The sequence below is a fragment of the Malus sylvestris genome, chromosome 7, assembly GCF_916048215.2.
Source record: "Malus sylvestris chromosome 7, drMalSylv7.2, whole genome shotgun sequence".
Lineage (NCBI taxonomy): Eukaryota > Viridiplantae > Streptophyta > Magnoliopsida > Rosales > Rosaceae > Malus > Malus sylvestris.
Window position 1 is genome coordinate 29,742,178 of NC_062266.1, and position 17,142 is coordinate 29,759,319.

The 17,142-nt window shown below is 36.3% G+C and overlaps 2 protein-coding genes across 6 annotated transcripts; one reads left to right on the forward strand and one right to left on the reverse strand.

Annotated features, from left to right (window-relative positions):
• Positions 1–356: 356 nt before the first annotated feature.
• Positions 357–6,363, reverse strand: LOC126629016 (ferritin-3, chloroplastic-like). Of its 5 annotated transcripts, none has more exons than XR_007625649.1 (9): positions 5,936–6,363; positions 5,496–5,579; positions 5,356–5,416; positions 5,132–5,219; positions 4,716–4,777; positions 4,500–4,565; positions 4,339–4,402; positions 4,064–4,213; positions 357–661 (listed from the first exon to the last, which is right to left on the reverse strand). XR_007625649.1 is itself a non-coding variant. In XM_050298909.1 (9 exons), exons 1-9 carry the CDS (start codon positions 6,289–6,291, stop codon positions 760–762), a joined length of 834 nt encoding a protein of 277 aa, XP_050154866.1. In that variant the 5' UTR covers positions 6,292–6,361; the 3' UTR covers positions 357–759. The 5 variants fall into 5 exon arrangements, 4 of the variants coding, with proteins under 4 accessions (XP_050154866.1, XP_050154868.1, XP_050154869.1 ...); XM_050298909.1 differs by lacking the exons at positions 4,064–4,213; positions 4,339–4,402; positions 4,500–4,565; ... (2 more) ...; positions 5,356–5,416; positions 5,496–5,579 and adding exons at positions 938–1,001; positions 1,099–1,164; positions 1,315–1,376; ... (2 more) ...; positions 2,095–2,178; positions 2,535–2,762 and having other exon boundaries at positions 357–812; positions 6,164–6,361; XM_050298911.1 differs by lacking the exons at positions 4,064–4,213; positions 4,339–4,402; positions 4,500–4,565; ... (2 more) ...; positions 5,356–5,416; positions 5,496–5,579 and adding exons at positions 938–1,001; positions 1,099–1,164; positions 1,315–1,376; ... (1 more) ...; positions 1,953–2,013; positions 2,095–2,178 and having other exon boundaries at positions 357–812; positions 5,936–6,360.
• A 7,615-nt stretch (positions 6,364–13,978) lies between these two features.
• LOC126628751 (LOB domain-containing protein 12-like) lies at positions 13,979–14,855 on the forward strand. Its single transcript, XM_050298543.1, has 2 exons — positions 13,979–14,179; positions 14,396–14,855. The coding sequence occupies exons 1-2, from the start codon at positions 14,024–14,026 to the stop codon at positions 14,747–14,749; spliced, it is 510 nt and encodes a 169-aa protein (XP_050154500.1). The 5' UTR covers positions 13,979–14,023; the 3' UTR covers positions 14,750–14,855.
• The last annotated feature ends 2,287 nt before the right edge of the window (positions 14,856–17,142 follow it).

Genomic DNA, 17,142 nt, shown 5'->3' on the forward strand with positions numbered 1-17,142 from the left:
TCGGAATCTGTTCTTCAAAACTCAAACATTTCCTGTTTGTTTTGCTCGGTACTGGGTAATTCTAACTGTTTATTTCATCTATAACGAAATACTCAACAACAACCCGTTGCGAATGCAGCTGAATCCCTCCCAAGGCACACTTGATACTTCATAACCTAGGTCAAGTTGGCGTCAGATTATGAAACTTTCTCGGGTGCTCCGGAGTACACTACCATATTTCGAGTTTTTTAACCGTCAGATCTTTGTTCAAAGTTACTCCCCTACAGTAATTTTTTGTTTAAAGTTACTCCCCTAGTTGGGTAAACGTCTTCCTTTTAACATAAGAAATTTTGTGTGCAATGTCATATAAAGCTTGGTGACAAGTAAGAACCTTTGAACTACTCGAATTGATGTATAAACTAGCCCTAGTCAGCAGTCCTCGGATACATGAATTTGGTTAAGTTTTATGCATGTACCGTAACCAGTGGAGTTCCACCCAAAAGTCTCCAAAGCTTCACCAAAAAAAATCCGGTGGACCAGACTTTTTTCCTCCCCTTTTTTCTAAGATATGTCAACTTCTATTCATTATTCGTAAATATGTAAAAACCAAACAGATTCATAAGCTGCATTCAACTAATTTGGCTAAAATTTGTCCCTCGTGTATTTTACTCGTCTGATAAAACTAATAAAAGGTCTTAACCACGCAACCAAAACCTATAAACAGCTACAATCAACGCACCAGACAACATGACGCCACTTTCAACAGCGACTAATTCATCATCACGCAGCAACAGCATCCCCGTGGAGCAGCGCCTGGTCGAAGTGCCAAACCCCTGGAACACACGGAATAGCATACGGTTTTAAGAAACGGGAAATGAAAGCAGATAATGCTATTGTCAAAAGACAAACAGTAAACGTAGGATAACGATGACAACGAAATTGAATTATGGGTTCCTACCATGTCCTTTGCCAACTCTCCTTAGTTGAGCAACATATTCAGATATTTTCTTGATTGCTTCCACCTACAAAGGTAAAAGCACAGCATCAAAAATCATGCCGCAAGTGTCCCTGTAGAACCTTTCCAACTCAGGACAAATAAAAGAGGATATCAAGACTAACCTGCTCAGCCAAAAACTCGGTTTCAACAAAATCTGTTAACTGCGGATCTTTGTTCTTCACAGCAACCTGTTAGTCGTAAATTCGGGGATGAACACAGCATAATAAGATTGTGAATTCATAACACGAACCAAACGATGTTACCGGTCCAAATACAATCACCTGAACCTAATCATCTTATGCTAAGAAGACAGCATTCAATAAGAATGGATGTCTTACACTGTGCAAGTGGAGCAGTTTTTCATTTGTCAGTTTCTCGAGCGACAATGCAAGCTCCATTGCTGAATCGAAAACATAGGACCGAGTTAGAGCTCAATAATTAACAGTTAAATCATTGTATATCAGTCCTATAAACTAGTCCATTGAAAGAAAATCATCTGCAAAAGCCAGGTGCTTCTAATTTCTCGTTTAAATAACCCAGCACACATTAAATTGCATATATCACATCAACTTTCATCGTTAAACAAGTGACCAATTTTCTTCAAAGCTCAATAACAATGTTCTACGACACAACTAAATAAGAAATATTCATGTAAATCCCAATGGAGAATATAACAGAACGGTGTCCAGAAGCCAAAATTTAATTGTTAATGTTCTCGTCACAAATACACAAGCGAGGGCCAATAAAACTAACCATATAAAGCATCTCCTTTCTCTGGATGCTCGAACTCAGACACAGGCATCAGAATTGACTGCAACTTCACTCTTCCACCACGCTTATTCTAGGAAATGCCGACAATATACAAAAAGAAAAGTGATAAGGAACTCGGTTTTACAAACGGTAAACTGAACTTAAGGCCCATCAGAGTGATAAAAACACAAAACATAATATACTAGACAAGGACTATGACAAACACCTGGTATTCCATTAATTTCTCGGCATGATCCCTTTCTTCCTCACTCGATTCCTTGAAAAACCTGCGATATAATGCAACCATAAATAATGAAATCACTGTATTAAAACGCTCAAATTAGCATAAAGTATTTCCAGGACATTACTTGGCAAGACCCTTGAGCGCTACATTGTCCCTGTCGAAATAGGCGTACATGGCATGGTAAATGTACGAGACATTGTACTCCACACTGATATTCCACCAAAGAAACAAATCAACCGTTAGCGTGCATCAGAGCGTAAGCAAATACAACCGAATTTCGACAAAGATTAGTCGGATTCACAGTTGCAATACTTTTAGATACGAAATTCGAAACCAAACATTCATACACAAATCCAAGAACAAAGATTTACTAATCCAACCGTATACAAATCCTAGCAGGTATACGGATAGAACAATTCGCATTAAACAATTAAAGGCACAATCGAATATTTCTTCAAGATTTAAACTTTAACACACAAAATTAATTGCAGTAATCAAATACTATAGAAACAACAATTCTTTCATAGATATATAACACGTGAAGGGAAATGAAAGAAAACCCACTTGATCTGCTCGTTAATGGCGGCCTCGCTTTCGTCAGTGAACTTCTGGCGGGCGAGAGAGACTTGCGGGAGACTAGGGACGAGGTCGAGCTCCTTCTTCACCTCCTCAAACGGCTCGAAAACCACACCGGTAAGCGGCCGATTATTCGCGTTCTTCGAAGCGCAGACGACGACCCCACTTTCATTTCTCGCCAGAGAGAACCGGAGAATCGATGACATAGACGTGGAGGTCAGAGGCGAGAACGAGTACGAAACCGACGGCGGCGATGACGGCGGAGCAGAGGAAAACAGAGGACCAAAACTGTCCCCGCGAGCGAGCGAGCGAGAGGAGGCCGAAGAAGCTTTGAGAAGCATGATTCTGGAGAGAGAAACAGAGGAAAATAAGGGTTTTGAGTGAGTGTGGAAGTGGAGAAAGGGACTGGGATATATGGGTGGCCTAGGGCTGTGTGGACCATTGGATCAAAACCACGTGGACGACTGGGATTTATTTGTTGGGAGGGGCGCGTGGCGGGGTTGTGGCATAGCTGGATGTGCTGTGGGATCCACGGAAATATCTGGAACTGTGGGGAGTGTGTTGAACTTTTCTGGATAATCCTATGTATTCGTATCTGTTCATTGTATATCGTGCGGTCAATTTTTATCAAGAGATTTTGTTGTAGAACTTATATTGCTCCTTGATATGCAGATGTTATTTCAATCCCCAAAACCAATAAGAATTTCCGTCTCTTTTATGAAACAAAGGGTCGGTTCCTTCTCCACTCAATCCGGGACGAAGAGGCAAAGGTTATTTTTACCTTTCACTGCATGACTTAAACTCTCGTCCAAAAAAATTTAGACGACTTGAATAACCACTGCATTTGGATCGTGTTTCATTGTTCCATATGGATCCTTTCGATCTGCAAAATTCCACAACTTGAACAACACAAAGGGTCGGTTCGCCCTCCGCTCAAACTGCATTTCATCCGGTTAACTGATGGACATTTTCTCTATTCTGATTTCTTGAGAACGGGTTTTTCGCTGGAACCGGATCCCCTCCTGAGCATAGGATGGGATCCTCTTACCAGCTCATTTGGCCCTTGAAATTTGATCCAACAGTTACAAACAAGAGGATCTTCTAAAAATTATAATTATTGTAACGTTGAATCAAATTTCAAGGGTCGGCTAGTCATAGAAGGATCCCCACCCTATGCTCAGGAGGGGATCCGGTTCCTTTTCGCTGCAGTTCAAACTTTGCAAAGTCCGGTCTGTGCAATTTGGGCAGAAGGGCATCCCATACATTAACACCTACGACGGACGAACCATATGATAAAAGTATTAAAGTTTATGAATGTACCGTAATCAGTTCAGTTGAAAGATTGCCCTTTTCCAGTGGAGTTCCACCCAAAAGTCTCCAAAGGGTCACCAAAAAATCCGGTAGACCAGACTTTTTTCCTCCCCTTTTTTCTAAGATATGTCAACTTCTATTCATTATTCATAAATAGTGAAAACCAAACAGATTTGTCCCTCGTGTATTTTACTCGTCCGATAAACTAATAAAAGGTTCTAACCACGCAACCAAAACCTATAAACAGCTACAGTCAACGCACCAGACAACATAACACCACTTTCAACAGTGACAAACTCATCATCACGCAGCAACAGCATCCCCGTGGAGCAGCGCCTGGTCGAAGTGCCACACCCCTGGAACACACAGAATAGCATACAGTTTTAAGAAACGGGAAATGAAATCAGATAATGTTATTGTCAAAGGACGAACAGTAAACGTAGGATAACGATGACAACGAAATTGAATTATGGGTTCCTACCATGTCCCTTGCCAACTCTCCTTATTTGAGCAACATATTCAGATATTTTCTTGATTGCTTCCACCTACAAAGGTAAGAGCACAACATCAAAAATCATGCCGCAAGTGTCCCTGTAGAACCTTTCCTACTCGGGACAAATAAAAGAGGATATCAAGACTAACCTGCTCAGCCAAAAACTCGGTTTCAACAAAATCTGTTAACTGCGGATCTTTGTTCTTCACAGCAACCTATTAGTCGTAAATTCGAGGATGAACACAGCATAATAAGATTGTGAATTCATAACACGAACCAAATGATGTTATTGGTACAAATACAATCACCTGAACCTAATCATCTTATACTAAGAAGACAGCATACAATAAGAATGGATGCCTTACACTGTGTAAGTGGAGCAGCTTTTCATTTGTCAATTTCTCGAGTGACAATGCAAGCTCCATTGCTGAATCGAAAACATAGGACCGAGTTAGAGCTCAATAATTAACAGTTAAATCATAGTATATCAGTCCAATGACAGAAAATCATCTGCAAAAACCAGGTGTTTGGTCCTTGCCTTTCTCGTTTCTCGTTTAAATAAACCAGCACACATTAAATTGCATATATCACATCAACTTTTCTTGTTAAACAAGTGATCAATTTTCTTCAAAACTCAATAACAATGTTCTACGACACAACTAAATAAGAAATATTCATGTAAATCCCAAACTGAGTATTTAACAGAATGGTGTCCAGGACCCAAAATTTAGTTGTTGAAGTTCTCGTCACAAATACACAAGCGAGGGCCAATAAAACTAACCATATAAAGCATCTCCTTTCTCTGGATGATCGAACTCCGACACAGGCATCAGAATCGACTGCAACTTCACTCTTCCACCACGCTTATTCTAAGAAATGCCGACAATAAACAAAAAGAAAAAGTGATAAGGAACTCGGTTTTACAAACAGTAAACTGAAATTAAGGCCCATCAGAGTAATAAAAACACAAAACATAATATACTAGACAAGGACTAAGACAAACACCTGGTATTCCATTAATTTCTCGGCATGATCCCTTTCTTCCTCACTCGATTCCTTGAAAAACCTGCGATATAATGAAACCATAAATAACGAAATCACTGTTAAAATGCTCAAATTAGCATAAAGTGTTTCCAGGACATTACTTGGCAATACCCTTGCGCGCAACATTGTCCCTGTCGAAATAGGCGTACATGGCATGGTAAATGTACGAGACAGTGTACTCCACACTGATATTCCACCAAAGAAACAAATCAACCGTTAGCGTGCATCAGAGCGTAAGCAAATACAACCGAATTTCGACAAATATTAGTCGGATTCACAGTTGCAATACTTTTAGATACGAAATTCGAAACCAAACATTCATACACAAATCCAAGAACAAAGATTTACTAATCCAACCAAACACAAATCCTAGCAGTTATACGGATAGAACAACTCGCATTAAACAAGTAAAGGCACAATCGGATATTTCTTCAAGATTTAAACTTTAACACACAAAATTAATTGCAGTAATCAAATACTATGGAAACAACAATTCTTTCATAGATATATAACACGTAAAGGGAAAAGAAAGAAAACCCACTTGATCTGCTCGTTAATGGCGGCCTCGCTTTCGTCAGTGAACTTCTGGCGGGCGAGAGAGACTTGTGGGAGAGTAGGGACGAGGTCGAGCTCCTTCTTCACCTCCTCAAACGGCTCGAAAACCACACCGGTAAGCGGCCGATCATTCGCGTTCTTTGAAGCGCAGACGACGACCCCACTTTCATTTCTTGCCGGAGAGAACCGGAGAATCGAGGACATAGACGTGGAGGAGTTCAGAGGCGGGAACGAGTACGAAACCGACGACGGCGATGACGGCGGAGCAGAGGAAACCAAAGGACCAAAACTGTCCCCGCGAGCGAGCGAGGGAGAGGAGGCCGAAGAAGCTTTGAGAAGCATGATTCTGGAGAGAGAAACAGAGGAAAATGAGGGTTTTGAGTGAGTGTTGAAGTGAAGAAAGGGACTGGGATATATGGGGAGTGCATTTTTGCTCTTAGCATTTAGTGCTCGCAAGATAATGAATTTTAAAATTTATGTCTATTTATTACACGAATTTTGAAATTCAAATTTACCTAACGATAATAAATAGAATGTTAAGCATACATCATATTAAATGGTGTTAAAAAATGCTCCGATATATGGGTGGCTAAGGGCTGTATGGACCATTGGATCAAAACCACGTGGACGACTGGGATTGATTTGTTGGGAGGGGCGCGTGGCGGGCTTGTGCCATAGCTGGATGTGCTGTGGGATCCACGGAAATATCTGGAACTGTGGGGAGTGTGTTGAACTTTTCTGGATAATTTGTGCTGGTCTTCTGGACGATCTTATAAATTCGTATAAATTCGTGAATTATATCTGTTTATATATCATGGGATTAATTTTCATTACGTACATTTTATGTTTATTTTTAAATAAAATTATTTAAAATAATTTCTAATTAAACAATGTACGATGAACTGATATGATTCACAGATCTTCATAATTCTCACAAAAAGCATCTGAACTCTAATTTGTGGGGTTTCTAATTTTTGTTGGTTTTTTATGTAGCCAAAAATGGCAGAAAGCGTAAGAATATTTTTCTTTTTATTTCTCTTTTGGTTTCTCATTAAATTGGAAATTAAGTTTCCAATAGGACTCTCGACTTAAATATCTCCCTATCGTTGAGTGTAGATTTGAATTAAAATTTTTCCAGTCATGCGAAGAAAAATATGCGTACTTGATTTCAAATCAAATTTGAACTTAAAGATTAGTCACACTGGGACTAAGACACGACGGGAGGAAGCAGTGGGGAATTTTTCGCAATAGATGAAAACCTGATCGAGCTTTTTGTATCTCACCATCTAATTTCTTGAATATGACGTATTAGCGTTAGACTAAATGATTGTATAAATTATGTTAAAATCCAATTGTCTTCTGTAAAAAATAGCACGTATTTAGAGTGTTCAAAAGTTATCGGACACCGGTATAAATAGAAGAACAAATACAAGTCTTGAGCTCTTAACTCACCGAGCTAGTCTTCTTCTTGATAATAAAAATCCATCAGGATGAGGATCCTGTTTGTGAGATTTTGGAAATTTATGAATCGTGTCCGTTTATCGTATATTTTATGGTCAATTTTTGTCATGTCAAGTACTGTTTGTGATTAATTTTAAATAAAAAATTTTAAAATAATTTTTTACTGTATAATATACGATAAATCAACATAATTTATGAATCTTCAAAATTCTCAAAAAAAAAGATTCGGATTTAATAAAAATGGGTTGGATTGATTGATTGATTGATTGATGAAGAAAAGGGATAGGAAGGGCCAAAACGATCGACATGACAAGATTGTGGTTATGACGTGTGACAAGCATGATTTTATCTTTAAGGTTTTTGGGGGGTCCTACACCCCTTTTTCTATAATATCCTTTTGAAAGACTTCCAAGTGGTTTGTTGGCAGTTTCGGGAAAGAATCATCTCCGAATCTCTTTTATTAAATCCATTAAATTTATAAATTCAAGTCTTTGAAATTTGATTCAACAATTAAAATTATTATAAATTTTAAAATGAATTTTTATTTGTAGTCGTTGGATTAAATTTAAAATGCCCGGATTTGAGGCCTTAGTAAACTTGGTGAAAGAGATCAAAGAGGATCATTTTCCTATTTTCAAAGTTAATTATCTATAATATATTATATATAAGGGAGAATACCAATTTAGTGAGACATTCATAACTCAAACACTGTAATGAGTTTTTAGAAGAAATAATTAAAAAATATAAGAGTAAATCACACATGTGGTAAGAGGCTAGTAAATTATTACGCGAAAATGCAAAATATATTGCACATGATCTAATATTCTAGTTGTAAAAATATTAAATATCTACTCATTCGTTCCGAGTTTGAAATTACCTCTTTCCTTAAGGTACCGTTTGGTATGTGGGACGGGACGGAACGGAGTGGGACGAGGCGTTCCGTCCCACGTTTGCTGTGCCTAAAACGGGCGGAACAAGTTTTGGATGAATTTTCGTTCCGCCTCATCCCGTAGAACAACTCGTTCCACATCTGTAAAATACAAAATTATAACCTCTTCGTCTCCTTCTTCTTCCTCCTTGTTTCCATCAGAGGGTATCTTTGCTCCCTCTCCATTTCGTTCCATCCCATCCCATTCCATTCCGTTCCGTTCCGTCCAGTCTGCATACCAAACGATACCTAAATTAATGTGAGATTTTTGAAATTTGTTCCTCCCCTTACAATAATAATAATAAAATGAAAAAAAAAATGATTCATTTAACCACCAGTGAAACTAAACTCTGCAATTTACTTAAGATAATATGATTTAAACATTGGATTGGGCTTAGGCTGAATGTACTCTTTTAACCTCTAGGTTCAGTCCAAGTCATTTGAAAATGGGGTGTATATTGGGTCCTTAACACCTATAAAAGTGAGCCTTATCATTGGTCCAATTCCTGCAATATAAGGGCCTTGGGCTTACTTGGTCCTCCTAGATAAGCACTCCAATTTGCTCATTTGTCCAAAGCAAACCTGTTCTTGCAGTTGAAGTACAAATCCAATTTGCCTTCTCTTCTCCTCTTAGGATTATGTCAGTTGAAGTACAAATCCTATTTTGTAACTGGTGCAGTGCAAACCATTACTCATGTTTTGTTATAAGTAGCGTTTTCTTTTTGTATGCCGGTCAATTTTAGAACTATGTAAGTTGTAATTCGTCTGTTTGGACTTTGTGTAATGAATGCTCTCTACCATTGACAAAAAAAAGACATCTTCCCCTCTTAGAAATTATACTTTTATTTTTTATTTTTTGTGTTGCGAGATTTTAATTAAATCATACAATAGGTCATCGATAATTAGGTATTGAATTGTCATTTAGGTTCGTCGAATTTGAAACTTTCCATTTATAAATGACGAGAAATATTATTAGACTGTAATACTTGTAGAGAGGAGAGAAAAGAGAACCTTTAGATACAAGCAATGGCTCGGCAGCGAGATAACCAACGTCGCGGGGTTTGCAGAAAACCAGAATCAAATTTGCAACAGTATCGTGCATTTGTAGAAAAGCATGCATGGCGACGATGCTCATTTAATGCTCGCTTTGGAGGTGTCGTTTTTGCCTTGTGTGGTGGTGAAGAAGATGTCTGTTTCTCCCTTATAATTTATTTATTTATTGGGACTATTCTTAGAGATTCAATCTTACAAACTAGGAACCAAGGTTCTTACCAATTTATTAGAGCTTAGGTATCCAAGGAGAGATTTTTAATGTGTTCAGAATACGGGGATGTTACGTTATATGTCATTATATAAGTAGAGAGATTTTTTAAGTATCCCTCCACTTATAACAGATGAGGTATATGCCCATGTTTCGGGCACACTGAAGAGTCTCTCGATATGCTTACTATTTTTAAGTTTAATCACAAGATGTAATTAATTAGAGCATCTCTAATTATGCTTACTATTTTTAAGTTTAAGTCAGTCCAAGTCATTAAAACTATGATTAGTTTAACCACTTTTATTTTATTTTATTTTATTTCAAATGATAGATTTATTAGATTAGGTGTTAAATTAGTCATTGACGGGATTTGAACCCATGTCGTCATGCAAGGACTTAACATCATTCTATCACTGTGATAAAGGGCCACTTGCGATTCGTTTAACCATTTAACTTCTCCTTATATTTGGGCTAAGAGCTCATTTAGGGAGCCAATTGGAGATGCTATTAATTAAACAGATTTGATTAATTTAGTTAGAGCTGTGTGTTTTTTTCTTTGCATTCAAGTTCAAATACCTCTCTTTATAATTTAGATCAATTTAGTAGAAACAGTCCAACATACTAGCAATTTCCGTAGTTTATCATATGCGCACTGTGATCAAATAATATAAATAGAACCTTCTCTTTTAACTTGGTGATGCTACTAAATTTCTATAACAGGCCAACATATTATAATTTACGTGTCTTTTTTATGAGAATGACTTGTATGATAAGTATATACTGTCACAATGGCGTCTCGTGCCAATAATACAAAGACATGTGTTAAGTTTTCTTTACATAACATAGAACGCCAACATAACGACGTCTCATTCAATACAAGCCACTCCCATCTTTTACAAAAATGTAGCCCTTAAGACAGGACTTGACTTGGTTCCAATTTCATACATAGGCCAACATAACAATGTACTCGTTCTATACAAGTCACTCCCTTCTTTTACAAGATGTAACCCTATAAGACTGGACTTGACTCAGTCTCAATTCCATACATAGAATGTCAATATAATGATGTACTCGTTCCATACAAGTCACTTCCTTCTTTTACAAGAATGTAACCCCATAAAACTGGACTTAACTCGGTCTCAATTTCATCAGTTCGTTCCTAGCCACCAAAAGAGCCAACATATTTGGCACAACGAGACGAGCTAGACCAGATAAAAACAAATAATTTACATACCAACATGCAAAGGAAGGAGGGGTGTTTTATTTTGGAAACATGAAAGAAGCATGGATTTGTGGGATCAGCTATATATTAATACAAGGACAGGGGCTTTGGGCTTCTTCAAAATCATATAAACTAATTTCAAAACTAATCTCCTTAACATTAGGTTTCATTTAAATAATCTGTTCAACTTACTTATGTCAGGGCCTCATTAATTTCTTGATAGGGCTTCGTTTGTTGTTTATTTCCCTCCACTAGTAATTTAGTATAACAATGTTTACACAGTATTCAAATCTGTCTCATATACAACTCCGCTCGTATAACTTTATCTCATATTGACGGTCTCAAACCCGAATAAAAGAGAAAGAAAATAATGTTAAGTAGTTGATAGCTGACATTTCGTTTTCATGTCAAATTCTTATGAACAATGAATCCTAAAATGTCTCTTACATGAGAGCATCTTTCTTCTTATAAAGGAAGCGCCATGGCCAATAAAGAGGTCTGCGACTATAAGGGGTTTGGTCTATGCACTGATAGTCTTGATTATTAAATTTCTGATTATTTCTTGATCACAGATTTAATCATCAATTGTTTCGATGCACGCAATACACTGAAACATGATAAAATCTTCGTTTATGGTGATAAGTTTCCGTCATTAGGCACTTTTTTGTCAAATCTTGACTCAAAATTTTTTTTAGAACTTGAATAGGCCCCTTGTCCTCCATTACTACGAGTTTCTTTATGATTGTAATCGTTGATTGTTAGATCATGTCTAGTATCAGTAAGCAGTTTCAAGATTTATGATAGTGATGACTGAAGACTGATGGATTAATCACGGGTTCGTTCAACATTGCAAAATTTCCACAAATTATAAAAGCAATGGCTCCTTATATATGTCATGGATTGCCAAGTATATCTAAAATTATATCAACTAAAAAAATCCGTATGTTATTATTTTATATATTATAAATATTTGCTCACGAGATACGATCTAAACATCTGCTTTGCTAGTTGCTCATATATTTAGTTTATATAATTCCTTTTATTTTGTGAAATATCTGCTTAATTTGTAGTTGCTCAATGCATAAGACCAATTAATTAATTAATTATAGTTGAACATTATATATACACACACAGTAAGAATAATTTCATATACATTCAACTTATAAGACTATATTTTATTAGTTACCAAGCTTTGCATTTACAATTTTACCCCTCTATAATTGAAAGTTGAGTCTCTATCTCCTTGTTTGCACTAGTCTTTAAACAATACTTGGTTGCTAAAAATTCAGTAGCCACTCCTGCTTTTATCCAATTAGATTTGAATACGTATCCAAATAATTGAAATTGTAAACACAATTAGACACGTGTTCAAATCTGATTGGGTGAAAGCAGAAGTGGCTGCTGAATTTTCAGCAGCCAAGCATTGTTCCTGGTCTTTTATCTCCATTTTTTTCTTCATTCTCTTTCCTACCCGTGTCTCTCTCATTCTCTCTCTCCTCCTTCATCTTCTTCGTCATTTTCTCTCTCTCATTCAATCTCCCCCTCCTCCTCTTCTTCTTCATATTGTTCCCTGAATTTATGAGTGTTTTCTTTTCTTTCCTAAGAACGGTTGGAATTTTAGGAAAAAAAAATATTTTGAAACCAATATTGCAAAAATGCTAGAACTTTGAAATTGATCTTACAAAGTGTTGAAATTGATCTTACAAAGTGTTGAAATTGATCTTGCATAAGTGCATAAATTGTGAAACTGATCTTGCAAAATTACAGAAAATAATTTTTGCTGATCTAAAATTAGTTTGAAGTTTTATTGATGGTGTCAGTTTGTGGTTTTGGCTTGGCTAAGTAACAAGTGAGGGCATGGTTGGAGTTTTAAAATTTTGGTTTGCTTCTTTTTAGACTATATTTTTTGCTTGCTTTTTTCTTTCCTTAAAACGATTCAATACTAACAAAGTTGTATGAAATGCATTTTGTGTTTTTGTCTTCATAGTTAAAGCTCCCTATATACTACATTCAATCTGCTTCAGAAAACTGAAACATATTCAAGTTTTTTGTGTGTTACTCACATGCATGCATACCATATAAGCACACGGAGGCTCAAATATTGCACACCGAGACTTATACTGTGCACACATATATAAATGTTGCATTTCGAAAAGTGCATGATGACATTTTTAGTGTCCACCAAGAGCAAGTTTACTCAGAGGATCAATTCTAAATCCTTCTACAAGGAGCATGATGACACATATATAATTATAGCATTTCGAGAAGTGTATTAAGCAGTTTACCTTAAGGATCAATTCTAAATCCTTCTACAAGGAGCAAGTTGGCGAAAAATGAAAACATATATATCATGTATGCAAGTTGATAAAATATTAAAGCAACAACATGCAATTGGGGTAGGCCCCATAATGCACTCAAGTGGAGGTTTTTAATGTATTTATAACACGGGATGATATGCCATATGATCAAATAGAGAGATCAAATAGAGAGATGTTCATGAATCATATAGAAGCAAACAATTAATGTAAACAGATCCTCACCAGAAAAAGGCAAATCCGGGAAAGAGTCAAAAGAAGAACGTGGAAGCCATACAACTCTTTTCTTTGACATGAAGAAGCGGGGCGGCGGCCAACTTCTAACGTTGGATCTTGACGGTCATACTATAGAAGATGGGGACATATAAATATACATTAAGTTAGTTAATTTAATTTTTAAAATTTCATTTATATGACTAATAACTATTTTTTAAGTTGGGGGTGGTCAAACCCTAAAACCAACAAGCAAAAGACGAACTGTAAACTCAATTTTTTTTATATTTATTATAAACGATATTATGCACTAATTTATATAGAATGAGAAGAGTTTGAACCAAATGCATCTGTTTGGTTTAGTGATTTATAACGTTGTGACACGGTTTGGAACTAAAGAATGCTACACCAAGAATTCAATGATACCCACGTACTCACTCATGCGAGATATTTAACTATTTATACTAAATTAATTCGCTTATTTTAATCTCAATTAGTTAATGATTATCTTTTTTCTAAGACACTGTAGTTTGATCTATATTAGGCACTTAAAGCCCCACACGTTCTCTTGTATTATAAATAGAGACTCCCCCCCATTTCATTTTCTCCAAGTTGTTTTCAATCACACTTTCTTCCTCTTCTCTCCACTACTCTCCAAGCTTTTCGAAATCAACATGGCCGGAACTTCGCCGTGCGCTTCCTGCAAGTTGCTGCGACGCCGATGCGCCAAAGACTGCATTTTTGCTCCTTACTTTCCTTCTGATGATCCCCACAAGTTTGCCATTGTTCACAAGGTCTTTGGTGCCAGCAATGTTAGCAAAATGTTACAGGTCCTACTTTTATATACATTCTCTACTTTTCATCTTTATTTCTCGTTGACGGGGTTCACGAGGGTTTCAACTTTCAACCCTCAAAACATCTTTCAACAACGAGAAGAAAAATATCACTAGACGATGGAAAAGCTAGTTGGCCTAAATGCTTTATTTAAAACGAACCATAACATTAAGCGTTGTCGTTTAATTGAATTATTCGTATGTATGTTGCAGGAGCTTCCGGCTCATCAGAGAGCAGATGCAGTGAGCAGTTTAGTTTATGAAGCAAATGCAAGAATGAGGGACCCAGTGTACGGATGCGTTGGGGCCATCTCTTACCTGCAAAACCAAGTCTCCGAGCTACAAATGCAGCTTGCTGTGGTCCAAGCTGAGATCCTCTGCACCCAAATGCAGCATGAGCCCATGGTCCCTACCCCACAACAGATAATGGACGATCCGGATGATCAAAAATCATATTTTCTCCAGAACAACAATCTCGCCCAGTACCTCAGTTTTCCCTCGTCCAGCAATGTAATCCATGACTCTCTCCAGAGGGAGAACATTTTTGGACACGACATGGTTTCTTAATAAACTTTGTAATCTCATGTATTAGACTTTTAATAAACTAATTAGTCTGTTCTAATTTGTTATTTGGTAATTAAAAGTATCACATTAATCTACAAAGTTTCACACTGTTCTTGCGTAATATTACTTTTTCCTTTTCCCACACTTAAATCTTTAAGCGGATTTTTAAAGGCAAAATCTACAAGCACTTAATTTTGAGAGTCTGAACTCTGAAGCAATGGTTTTTACCTAAGAAGCCAAAGTTTGGAATTCATGGACCTCGATCCTGTTGCAAGAAAGACAAATCCCGAATATACTGCTCTTCTTTCCCAAAACCCTAAATTTCAAAAAAGTTTCCACTGAAGACAAAGAATATAAGGAGTTTCTCTACTATTTAATTGATAGTTCAGTCTCATGTTTTCTCACATGGGCAAAGATACCATTGTGTTTGTTTTAAAGGTATTGAAAAGCACCATTTCAGATAAGTGCTTTTAGAACTAGAAGTGAGAAACTACCACTAATATTCAAAATTTCAGTGGCTTATGTTAATGTTAGGCTTGCAGCTGCTGCTTTGCTTCCATTTCTGACTCAATTAGTTGCTCATTAAACTAGTAATTTCCAGCCTAATCTGCACGATTAAGAAAAGTTAAAAACGTGGCATGCCGCCACCTGTTGCAGATTGTTCTTCTAGCTTGTTCACGTGGGGTGTAGTGCAAGAAGTGGTTCAGTGACCAGTCCCTGCGAAGTATACAGTAACAGAAATTAATATCAATTTTTAAGAGATGCTATCTAAGCATTTTTTTTTGACAAGGATTGTCTGCCCTTCTACTTCCAGTGCTTTTCCGTGTTCTTCTGTTTTGTGTGGTCACGGTTAAGTCACGTTAACATTTTATATTGTTTTTTATAGAGATATAATAAGACAAAAATGAATAGTAATATAAAATGTTGACGTGGTTTAATCGTGACCATACAAACAGAAGGGCACTGGAAGTGAGAGGGCAGACAATCCTTGTTTTTTTTATCTTTCATATAGCTGTTGTTAATACCTGTCATTCGATTGTATTCAATTCGTTCAATCCAACCGTCGAAAATTAAGAAGAGTGCCGAAAAAAAAAAGCACCACTCTAGTTCTTTAGTTCTACCATAATATGATTTTTTTAATCCATCTCTCAATACAAGTGATTTCCAAACATTTTTTTTTCTTTCTATGCACATTCACGATTTATATACTTTATAAATTGAATAAATAAATAAAAAAAGATCGAAATAAACATCAGTGATCAGTCTATAAAGAAGAAAAGAGGAATATTACTCTACATTATATGTCGAATCAAATGAAATAATTCAAATGGGTAGGGAAAAACAAAAGGCAACACCTGAAGATTCCTCAAGCTTTGTTTAATCTAGAAGCATTAATGTCCTAAGTCAAACTTAAAAGCATTTTTTATTTTTACTTTCACCTATCCCCCTATCAAATCCTTCTTTTTGTGCAGTTCTTTTGTGGGTGTTTCTTGCTGTACTTATGTGGTATGGTTCTCACCGGGATTAGATTCTCTCTGGATCTCCTTATTGAGAGTTTCAAGGATTAATTAATAACAACCGTTCATCAAAGATCGTGCGGTCATAATTTTTTTATTATATATTTTTTCATACAAAACGAGACTACTTTACTTTTGAAAAAATAAAAAGCATTCAATTGTGATCGCACGATCTTTGATGAACAATTGGTATTAATTGATCCCTTAGATCCTCAGTGAAGATATCCGGAGAGGATCTAATTCCATTCTCACCGGTGCCACCATACAAGAAACTGGTATTAAAATATTAATTTTGGAGACTAATTGTTTGCTAAATTGTGGTTTTCGTGGACATTTTCATGCTTTTTAATTTCCTTTTGCTCTTATCTTTTGTAATATATTGATGAAAGGTGACTGATCTTGTAGTCTTCTGTTTGTTTTGGTTGTACTAAGGGATTAATCTTTCTCTTGTACTGATAATAATTTTTATAAACATTCCAAATATCTAATTCTGCACTAAACATTTTATATTTAGAAAAAAAAATATTTTTATGAGGAATGACGATTAGATTTTCAGAACGTCAATAGTAATTATCTTTCTTGATTGATAATTAGTTAATCTTTTAGAGAGTGATCAAAGAATGATAAGTTTTCCTTTCATAACGAGCACACAGCAAAACTAAAAGTAGTAGATTACTTATCACATCATGCAGGTCCCTCTTCACGAATAAGCACCTCAAAATTCGCTTGCAAGTTGCTAATTAACACGTTGGAGCATGATGTAGAAATTCCTCTCACTTCTGGAGAAGTTTTCATATAACTCTTTTAATTTTCAGCTGTCGGATGGAACAAATTAAAAAATATCGATGATAAAAATTAACAAAAATGTGTCAGAAAAAA

Excerpts from the sequence above, each read along its gene's own strand:
- LOC126629016 (XM_050298909.1), bottom strand. The coding sequence starts at position 6,291 with ATGCTTCTCAAAGCTTCTTCGGCCTCCTCTCCCTCGCTCGCTCGCGGG. Across the intron at positions 1,818-1,952 it reads AGAAATTAATGGAATACCAG|AATAAGCGTGGTGGAAGAGT; the intron begins GTGTTTGTCATA and ends GGCATTTCCTAG. Across the intron at positions 813-937 it reads GAGAGTTGGCAAAGGACATG|GGGTTTGGCACTTCGACCAG; the intron begins GTAGGAACCCAT and ends CGTGTGTTCCAG.
- LOC126628751 (XM_050298543.1), top strand. The coding sequence starts at position 14,024 with ATGGCCGGAACTTCGCCGTGCGCTTCCTGCAAGTTGCTGCGACGCCGA. Across the intron at positions 14,180-14,395 it reads ATGTTAGCAAAATGTTACAG|GAGCTTCCGGCTCATCAGAG; the intron begins GTCCTACTTTTA and ends TGTATGTTGCAG.